This window comes from Scardinius erythrophthalmus, assembly GCF_964197995.2.
Source record: "Scardinius erythrophthalmus genome assembly, chromosome: 6".
Classification (NCBI taxonomy): domain Eukaryota; kingdom Metazoa; phylum Chordata; class Actinopteri; order Cypriniformes; family Leuciscidae; genus Scardinius; species Scardinius erythrophthalmus.
The window spans coordinates 30,087,256-30,097,660 of record NC_138226.1 but is presented as its reverse complement, the minus strand read 5'-3'; the positions used below and the strand labels follow the sequence as shown (position 1 = coordinate 30,097,660).

Sequence of the window (10,405 nt, the reverse complement as noted above, 5' to 3'; positions counted from 1 at the left end):
TACATAGTTTTTCATATACAGTCTTATGAAACTTACATTGTTTGAAAATATTGATTAGAATATATTATTGTTATTATTATATATAATAATAACAATAATATATTCTAATCAATATTTTCAAACAATGTAAGTTTGCATTTATCCTCAGTTTAACTCTGTTCTGATCTTTTCTTTGGTAAAGCTGTCGCATTGGTTTCCTCCTGTGGACTGTTTTAAAGTTGGATTGCCTTTTTTGCTAAAGTTAAATGGATCTACCTCTCTCTGCTCCATCTTCCTTCACCTAGGACCTTATGGAATTTAAGACATTATTACAGTAATATTTTTATGGAAAGCAAAAAAGTAATACGGTTTGTGAAAAACACACAAATTGTAATGATGAGGCAGTGTCGTTGAGATCCATTTGCAATATCTTTATTGGTAATAGTAAACGTAACACAATCAGGTAGGGGTCAATCACCAGCAAAGGATATATCTGAGGCAGTCCACAATTGTAGTCGATGGGCAGGCAGATAATCAGATAACAAACAGTGAAGCATACATCCAGTCAAACGAAGCCGGGTCACAATGGCATGAAGCGGAGGGTCAAAATGAGTAGAACAGTCCAGGATCAGTAAACAAGGAATCAGTATAAACAGGGAAACCGTTCAGATTTTTCAACAAGGGTTTAAAAAAAGAAAAGAAAAAGACTCGCACTGAAGCAGTGGAGAAGGACTGTATAAATAGTGATGAGTGGCAGGTTTGCAGATAACCAGTACCAGGCACGGGTTTATGGGAAATGGAGTGAAAATGTGTAATGTTAATATTTGGGAGATGGAGCCCTCTGGTGGCGAGTGGGAGGAACCACAGAGGCTTGATTCATGACACAAATATCCCACTACCTTTGTTGCTTTTGATCCTGATATGCTTTATTATACCTCATCAAATTGCATGTATTCATTGAAAAGTTGCCATGTCCAATATGCTACAATGATGTGGTCAAAAAGTTAATGTTGAGGAGAACAGTATTTGTAAAGGACATGTTGATTGGTTCCGGTTATATTCTTTAATTATTTTGTAAATTTGTTTCAAAATGATCGCACAGAGTAACAGATTAATGATTAAAGGTCTGAAGCATCTTTAGTAAGTGTGCAGAAACAGAAAAACAGCCTTCATGACATGTACTGTATAAGACTGATCAGTGTAGGACATCTGGCTTTCGCTTCTGACAGGATTCTCATTGATGGGAGGGAAACTGCTTCACATTGACAGACAGGAAAGTTTTCACTTGTCATTTTACAGAGACTGTGATTTAAGTCTAATTACAAACAAAGACTAATTAACATTTTTAAAAATTTATGCTGAATAAGACTTTCCCAGTGGGAAATAGCAGAACAGACAACGTGAAATTTCAGTGACTCAAGATGTCATGACATGAATACGTAGATGCATAGTAATCATTAGAAATAAACAACTTTTTTTTTGGTTCATGCACAGATCATCTACATATAGGTACATCACAAAGGTTTAGGACCATATAAATCTTATGGTATAAGCAATTGTGACAATTAACCAATTAAGAAACCACACCTGCCAAATCTAGATGAAGAAATCAAAGAAAACTGAGATGTGAGTTTTGGTCATATTTGACCTCTACATGAACCCTTCCTTGTTGCTCCGACATACGGTCTCTTAGTACCACACTGTAAAAAATCCAACTTACGTTTTGTATGACAAATTAAATTTTTAAAGTTTATTCAACTATTTAACATGAGAAAAGTTGAGAAAAGTTGAGATAACTCAAACACGTAAGTTGAGGAAACTCAAAAATTTCCTGCAGCTGGTTGCCTTAAACTTTTAAGTTTTCTCAACTTTTTTTTTTTTACAGTGAGGCGGTTACCTCACCCTACCTAACCTTGGTGCCCTTTGGGCCCTTATGCAAGCATCCTGGGCCAAGGCCTTAGAACGATTGTCACAGTTATAAACACGCCGCGATTGGACTGGGTTCCCAATGCGTCTAACAACGCAGTACGAGTGAACCATGACGATAGGGAACGTTCTTGGTTACTTACGTGACCTCGGTTCCCTGAGATAATGAGAACGAGTACTGAGTAACTTGCCGTGCTGTCATGCTGCATTACTCGATGTTCACTGCTTCAGTCGACTTGACCTGAGTTCCTATGGTAGAATGCCCGCATTATGCAGAGGGGTAGCCCTGCCCATATTGGCGGCCTCTAGCGGGCTTTCACACCAAAGGTTCTGCTCAGCAATTGGTTCATGCAGTTACATTGCGTGATTCTATAAGCTTCAGTAAATCGGAGATAAAGGAGTTTTCCCAATGCGTCTAGCGACACACACGTTCCTGTTATCTCAGGGAACCGAGGTTACATTGCTAACTGAGTACATTCTCCTGTAGTGAGAACTCCCGAAGACTGTCTGCACTGTCAGTCACATCAGCAATAAGTCAAATTTAATAGAACAAAATGATTTCTGTTCACATTTGTTAAAAAAAATTCTTTGCAACAAACCATCAATCAATCACCCTGTTTTACCCTGTCAGATCTGTGTTCTTTTCACCTGGCAACATCCTGATTATAATGGTAAATTATAGTCAAACATATCAAAGTTTAAAATTCATGTTCCTCTGTAAATAAAAAAAGGACATTTATATGCTTAATATTTTAAGTAGATAAGCAAATAGCATTTAAGGGACAGAAACACATGCACACACAGATCCTTTGAGACTGTACTGATTCTTGGGACAGTCCTGTCCTAACACATGAAAATGACTGACAAACATCTTCCTGTATTGAGATGCTCATCTGATGAGTGGCAGACACATAAACTGGTGTCTTGAAGGAAAGATCATGTTCATGAAACTGTATGAAGACTGTAGACCTGAGGAAAACAAAGAAAAAAACAAGTCAAACTCAAACAATATTTCAGCTCTGCTGTGCAATTCAGAAATTATCATATATTGATAATAAAAATGACACTATTAACTACATGTAAATAAGTTTTTAAACTTGTGTTTTACAATTTGTTATGTTTTGCAGCAGTTGGGGGGCCATAAATAGATGAACCAGTGAACAGACAGGATTGAGGTGTTTAGGAGGTCAAATTGAACTGACTTACACAGGCTGTTATTGTGTGTCTGTCAACGTGAGAGATCATCTTCACCTGGGCAGATCATGCACAAATAGTAAGAAAACAAGAAGTTTAACTTATTAACCTGGAAAGATATAGGAGCCTAATAATAACCTGTGATGTGGTTAATACTTACATCCTCCTCATGTGATCCAGAGCTGATCTTCTGCCTCAATTTCCTGTTACAATGATGTAGCATTTGGAGAACAACAGAATGAATCTTAAAACAAACTTTTCCCACAAGTTTACATCATTTGCCCATTAACAATTCAATGTGATGGAATTTACATTTTAAAAATGGAAAATGTTTTGCTAAGGCTAATTTAGCTAGCATTTTATAAATACTAAATATACACAAATTATTTCACAAAATAACTATTATTTGTTATAAATATAATATTTTTGTTATAAAGTTTATTATTTTAAAATTGAATGTTTGGGTCGTGGACAAGAGTTAAATAATATATGGTAATCAATATCTAAAAGAATAGGCCCACATCAATAAACATATATCTGGTGGTGTTTACTGTACGTATTTACAAAGGGTAAAAATGGTAGATACTATTAACATTGAGTGTTTGCAATGAAATATTGTTAATAAGAAGTGCAAATACTGATAGATTCTATATTCACACAAAATGTAAATACAAGTGAAGAGCTAGTAATTGTAGTAAAGGTAAAATATGTAACCAGCTGTTGGCAGAGTTAATGAAAATAACTTTTGCCGATAAAGCTGGCTAAGTAGCAAATCATGTAAAAAGTCAAAAACAAAAGAAGCAGTTCATTATTCTATAGCATGGGTAAAGCTGTTGAGAAGCTGGAACTGCATGTCACTGTTGCAGAAGGTAAGAAATGTTGATTAAAACTGAATGTCTCTCACCTGTGAATGCAGACGCTGATGCTGATTATCAGAAAGACTATAATAACTCCAGAACATGAGATGATGATGATGATGGTGTAGAGCGGCATTTGTTTGAGTGACGCTGGTCTGTTTTCTGACACACAAAAGAGTCAAACACACATGATATCGGTAAAGCAGCACTTAGATAGTCACTAGTTAAAAACGTACATTTCTTCTATAATAAATGCCCTTTATTTGTTTTTTTTTTTTATGAAACAAATCAAATAAATGAAATCAAGGAATAACCTGTTATTGTTAATGTCCATCGTATTGTTGCTGGAAGACAGGTGTAGTTTCCTGCATCAGACGCTTGTATTTGATGTATTTTTAATTCTTTTGAAACGGCTGGGTTGATGTGAATCCTGTTTGAGCTGAAGTTTCTCATAGTTCTGTTATTGAACGAGTCATAATTAAAAATAACAGAACTGTTCATTCTCCATGAGAAATCTTCATCAAATGGGGTTTTGTTGCAGTAAAGTGTCACTGTTTCCCCCAGAAACACTGTTTTGTTGATGTGCTGTAGAAGTCTTTGCTCTTGATTTGATTTGGAATAATCTGATGAAAACACAAAAAATGAAACAACTACTAAGGCTTACAATGCATTTGAAAAACGCATCCCTGGATGGTAAAATTGTGAAAAGAATTTCACTGTCATCATGCAGTAGAAAAACTCATGAGACACACAACACTGTTCATATGGTGCTTAATCTTTAAAACCTGATTAAAAAACACACATAAAGATACAACTTTTTTCAACAACTCTACTAAATTGTAAAAAATTTAAATAATAATATTATTTAGTCATCAAACTATGTTAGGCTTTATACAAACATGCAAAGGCTATCCTATTTATCGGTTTTGAGACACCAAAAAATAAGTAAGGAGAGGAAATAAATCTTGATCTTAAATCAGTACCTGTGTAAGTCAGGAGAACAATGACGACACAGAGATCCAGATGAAGAATCCTGGTTTGAAAATTTGCCATAACAGGACACTCAGTTTAAGGGCTGTGAAGAGTATAAACTATCACACTGTCCGCTCAGTATCTTAAAGGCTTGTAGACGTGCTGTAGAGACTGAACTAGTAAAGGAAGAAGTGAAGACAGATGGCAATGACTAAGACAGCTGATGAGAAAATACTTAATTATTGAGAATAGTTTTAGAATTAGAATAATTGTTAAACATATAAATCCAAACACAGGTCACCTAAATGCAATGCTCACATATACAGTATACTTATATAATGGATGGTAACAATATAATCGGATTAGTTTTGTGCTCTTGTCTTCAGTGACCAGTGAAACCACAGAGCTCATTTTCCACAGCAGAACCGTCACATCCTGTCACTGTCTACCGTGTTTACTTGTCTTATTAAACAGCTCACGCTTGTTCATGTTCGACTTTCGAAAAAAAAATCTTCTTTACTATGATATATTTTTCTCTGGCTCTGCTCTATATTATTCTCTAAACTGAGTATTGCTCTGCTTTTTACCGCAAAAAGCTCTGCAGATTTTATTAAAGCTTTGCTCAATAGACAGCTAACATGTCTTTACCCTTGTCATCCAAATTTACAACCTAATCAAGACTGGTCATAACTTTTTTTAAGTCAGTTACATAAAACCGTAGGTTGGTCTAATTTGAATCTGAAAAATGACTGATAACTCCTTGATAAACTAGTTAGTTCTTAAGACACCGTCTTAACAGAAGTTAAAGTTAAGACTAAGTTTATGCAATGGCCACTAATTGTCAGAGAGCAATGTGTTTTAAGCGAATGAAAAATCTTTATTATGTGAATATTTTATGTGCAAATACACTTCACACATTCTCAGATAAGTATACATAGTTAGCCTAATACACAGTTCCACTAGAGAACACTTTCTTTTTGTATAATTTAAAAAAATCTGGTCAACTACTGTTGTATTTGTATAAGTGTAAGTAATTTTACTAAGCTTTAGTCTGTTTAATCAAAATCTTTCAACTTAATTGTGAGCATGTTACTGATGTGACATAAGTTTAATCACTACATCTTTATTGTTTGGTTTGCTGTCAGTTTATGAAGTAATATTATTCAAATGAACAAGCACAATTTTTTCAACATTGGGAAATCCAAATGAATTATGTGTCTATAAATACAGTCTGATAACTGAATAAGGTTAGATAAACTCCTGTTGTTCTATAGATAAATATAAATGCCTTTGTAGCCATGTAGACCATTTTACCTTAATTTAAAAAAAGAAGAAGTAGAGTCTTGTGGCTAAACACTTGCAGTATGTAAATGTATAACATTAACTGGTTTTCTAAAGTGCAGCAGTCATGTTTCTCTATAACAGTAAAGCAGGAAACATGTTTGTGTGGTCGGAATAACTAACCACACACAAAGCTGATGCTTAAAATGTTTCTCATGACCAAGAACACTTCACATTCATAACAAATAAAGAAAAACAGTTCACAGTCTGAGGCTCTTCAAACTTTAATCCGATCAATAAGATAATAAAATAATTGATACTACAATCGATGGTTCACATTGCCATATATTTCTTTAGCAAGTAGCTGTGTGTGTAGCATGTTGTGCACATTAGTACAGTCCGATGGGGTTTTTAAAGCCATAATGACCAGCTGACTATACATACTTATTTACATATTTTGACTAACACCATTTTTTTTTTCGTTCAGCAACCAATGCAGCTGCACATGCAAATGAGCACACTTGAAATAAAGATCCAGAAATCGCCAACATTTCCTGCTTGGAAATTCCAGCCTTCTAATTGGTCAAGCAAACCCGGAGAGGTGGGACTTTTCTCAGGTTTTATTAGAGACAAATTCACAGTGACCCCTTTCTTCTTTTTCTGGCTTCTACTGCTGCTTCTTCGGGTTGATGTCTGTGGGAACCCCCACCGGGGCCCATGGGCGTCATGACCTGCTATGCCTTCACTCTCCCAACAGAGTCAGACTGTAATTTCTTCATTCCAACTCAGAAGAAAACTGCAACTTTACCATCCACTCTTCCGACTTCCTCCCTTTTCCTGGTTGCTCTGCGTGACCTCTACCGACCAGCACTCCAGCCATGTGCTCATGGAGAGAGAGAAAACCTTGAAACAGAACAGAGTCAAACAAACCATTCAAGTTCATCACCTGTCTTCCTTCAACGCAGAAGAAATCATTTGAAACTCATGGAACCATCAAAATCCTTCAGGAACTTTACGAAATTCTTTCACTGCAAAGGCCATGCAAGTACAGTATACATTTAATGAAAATAATAATCTGATGGTTCTTTTCATAGTTATAGCTTCATTCCCTGTTTACGGTTTCATCCTGTCACTTTCAATTTTACCCATGTATGTGTGATTGTGCCGATGTGTATATGTTTAGATTCATAGGTGTGGACTCGAGTCATGTGACTTGGACTCGAGTCAGACTCGAGTCATGAATTTGATGACTTCAGACTCGACTCGACAAAATGTACAAAGACTTGCAACTCGACTTGGACTTTAACATCAATGACTCGTGACTTCACTTGGACTTGCGCCTTTTGACTCGAGAAGACTTGCTACTTCCCATGAAAACGTCTCGGTTACTGATGTAACCCTCGTTCCCTGAAGGAGGGAACGGGAGACGTAACGTCGACGTGACGACGTAATTGGGATCACTTCAGGGAGCCCTATCAACTTTGAGTGTCTACAGAACGAGCCAATGAAAGTTGCCGTGCGTGAATCGCGTCACGCGCCCCCGCCCCGCCGCGCAGGTATAAACAGGAAGCGGGCGCACGCACACATTGTTTTTCGCTGAGGAGCCGAGATTTGTGACGGCCATGCAGCGATGGTCAGCAACGGTGGCGACGGGACGACGTAATTGGGATCCCATGGAAAACGCCACGGTTGCTGCCACATCCAGCGCCCTACGCAAGACTCTCAGACCCCCAACTGCTGGGGCGGAAGACCTGCGTAGAGGGAGTTCAACTGCTGTTCCATTATACCCCACACAGCGGAACTCTTGGATAACACTGGGAAAGCGTACCTCTCCAGGGGAAAGAACGCTGCGGAGCCACATCCTGCCCGAAGGGAGGTAACATGTGGAGAATACACACATATGGACTGGCCGAAGGGGCAGTGCGACATATGGAATGTCACTGGGGTGGCTCCACCCGAAGGGGGAGACACACCGGACAGTGACGGCAGAGCAGACTCTGCCAAGGGAAGACACGGGCTCACCGCAGGGAGCTGGTCGTGGAAGAATACACATATGGGATCGCCGCAGGGATCACCACATATGGAACCCAGCCTAGCACAAGTTACACAAGCATACGAGCACTAGGCCTGGCGTCGGACGCTCCGCAACGTCCGACTGCCGAAGGGGTGCGGAGGAACTCACAGGGTTCGCCAATGGGGAACTCGACTGGAGTAAAAAGCGCACGTATCCGTTCCTAGGAAGGGAGTGGCGCAGCAAGCTGACACTAGAGCGGGAACTTTGGTGTTACCGGCTAGTAGAAGCGAGCACACAGGAAGAAACCGGCTCAACACGTAAGCTATAAAACCTAGCGAACGTGTTAGGTGTCGCCCAGCCCGCAGCTATACAGATGTCTGTCAGCGAGGCGCCGTGAGCCAGCGCCCAGGAAGAAGCGACACTCCTAGTGGAGTGGGCTTTCAACCCAGGCGGGCAGGGCACGCCTTGGGCTTCGTAAGCCAAGGTGATGGCATCCACTATCCAGTGGGCCATCCTCTGCTTGGAGACAGCCTTCCCTTTCTGCTGGCCTCCGTAACAGACGAAGAGCTGATCTGAGGTCCTGAGGCTTTGCGTTCTGTCCACGTACAGACGCAGAGCGCGAATGGGACAGAGAAAAGCCAGGGCTGGGTCTGCCTCCTCCGAAGGCAGCGCTTGCAAGTTCACTACCTGGTCCCGGAAGGGAGTGGTAGGAACCTTGGGCACGTATCCGGGCCGGGGTCTCAGGATGACGTGAGAGTTATCCGGGCCGAATTCTAGGCACGATTCGTCGACCGAAAATGCATGCAGGTCCCCTACCCTCTTGATAGAGGCCAATGCAACCAGGAGTACTGTCTTACAGGACAGAATTTTTAACTCAGCTGATTGCAGAGGCTCAAAGGGTGGTCTCTGAAGTGCCGAAAGGACCAGAGACAAGTCCCAAGAGGGTATAGAGAGTGGGCGAGGAGGATTCAGTCTCCTCGCTCCCCTCAGGAACCTGACGATCAGGTCATGCTTTCCCAAAGACTTACCATCAACAGCATCGTGATGTGCGGCAATAGCGGCAACATACACTTTAAGGGTGGAGGGAGACAGCCTTCGCTCCAGCCCTTCTTGCAGGAAGGAAAGCACGGCTCTGATCGAGCAAGATCGGGGGTTCTCCTCATGAGAGGAGCACCAGTCAACGAACAGGTTCCACTTCAAAGCATAGAGGCGCCTCGTAGAGGGGGCTCTAGCGGAAGTGATGGTGTCAACTACCGCAGGGGGTAGGTCACTTAGAACCTCCGCGTCCCGTCCAGGGACCAGACATGGAGTTTCCAGAGGTCTGGACGCGGGTGCCATAGGGTGCCCCGTCTCTGAGAGAGCAGGTCCTCTCTCAGAGGAATGGGCCAGGGAGGGGCTGTCGCGAGGAGCACTAGTTCCGGGAACCAGGTCCGGTTGGGCCAATACGGCGCAACTAACAAGACCTGCTCCTCGTCCTCCCTGACTTTGCACAAGGTCTGTGCAAGAAGGCTCACTGGGGGAAACGCATACTTGCGAAGGCCCCGGGGCCAGCTGTGTGCCAGAGCATCCGTGCCGAGGGTCCCCTCGGTCAGAGAATAGAACAACTGGCAATGAGACGTGTCCGGGGTGGCAAACAGATCTACCTGAGCGGTCCCGAAGCGCCTGAAAATCAGCTGGACCACCTGGGGATGGAGTCGCCATTCTCCCGGTAGCACCTGCTGCCGTGAGAGCTCGTCGGCTGCACGGTTGAGCAGGCCCGGAATGTAAACGGCACGAAGCGACCTCAGATGCTTCTGACTCCAGAGGAGGAGATGGCGGGCGAGTTGTGACATGCGGCGGGAGCGTAGACCACCTTGGCGGTTGATGTATGCAACGGTCGCAGTGCTGTCCGTACGGACCAGTACGTGCTTGCCTAGTAGCAGCGTTTTGAAACGGCTCAATGCAAGACGTACTGCTAACAACTCGAGGCAGTTGATGTGCCAATGCAGTTGAGGCCCCGTCCACAGACCTGAAGCTGCATGCCCGTTGTACGTGGCCCCCCAGCCGGTGGTAGAGGCATCCGTGGAGACCACAGAGTGCCTGGACACTTGTTCCAGGGGAACACCTGCCCGCAGGAACGAAGGGTCCGACCACAAGCTGAGAGTTTGGCGACAGTGCGGAGTCACTTGGACCCGGCACGAGC

The 10,405-nt window shown here is 41.8% G+C and overlaps 1 protein-coding gene across 1 annotated transcript; it reads right to left on the bottom strand.

The window, feature by feature from the left end:
* Positions 1-396: 396 nt before the first annotated feature.
* LOC308691911 (uncharacterized protein) lies at positions 397-5,322 on the bottom strand. Its single transcript, XM_081367510.1, has 6 exons — positions 4,940-5,322; positions 4,271-4,579; positions 4,004-4,118; positions 3,260-3,302; positions 3,112-3,156; positions 397-2,874 (listed from the first exon to the last, which is right to left on the bottom strand). Exons 1-6 carry the CDS (start codon positions 5,007-5,009, stop codon positions 2,848-2,850), a joined length of 609 nt encoding a protein of 202 aa, XP_081223636.1. The 5' UTR covers positions 5,010-5,322; the 3' UTR covers positions 397-2,847.
* Positions 5,323-10,405: the final 5,083 nt, after the last annotated feature.

Excerpts from the sequence above, each read along its gene's own strand:
- LOC308691911 (XM_081367510.1), bottom strand. The coding sequence starts at position 5,009 with ATGGCAAATTTTCAAACCAGGATTCTTCATCTGGATCTCTGTGTCGTC. Across the intron at positions 3,303-4,003 it reads ATCAGCGTCTGCATTCACAG|GAAATTGAGGCAGAAGATCA; the intron begins GTGAGAGACATT and ends TCATTGTAACAG. Across the intron at positions 2,875-3,111 it reads GACACACAATAACAGCCTGT|GTCTACAGTCTTCATACAGT; the intron begins GTAAGTCAGTTC and ends TGTTTTCCTCAG.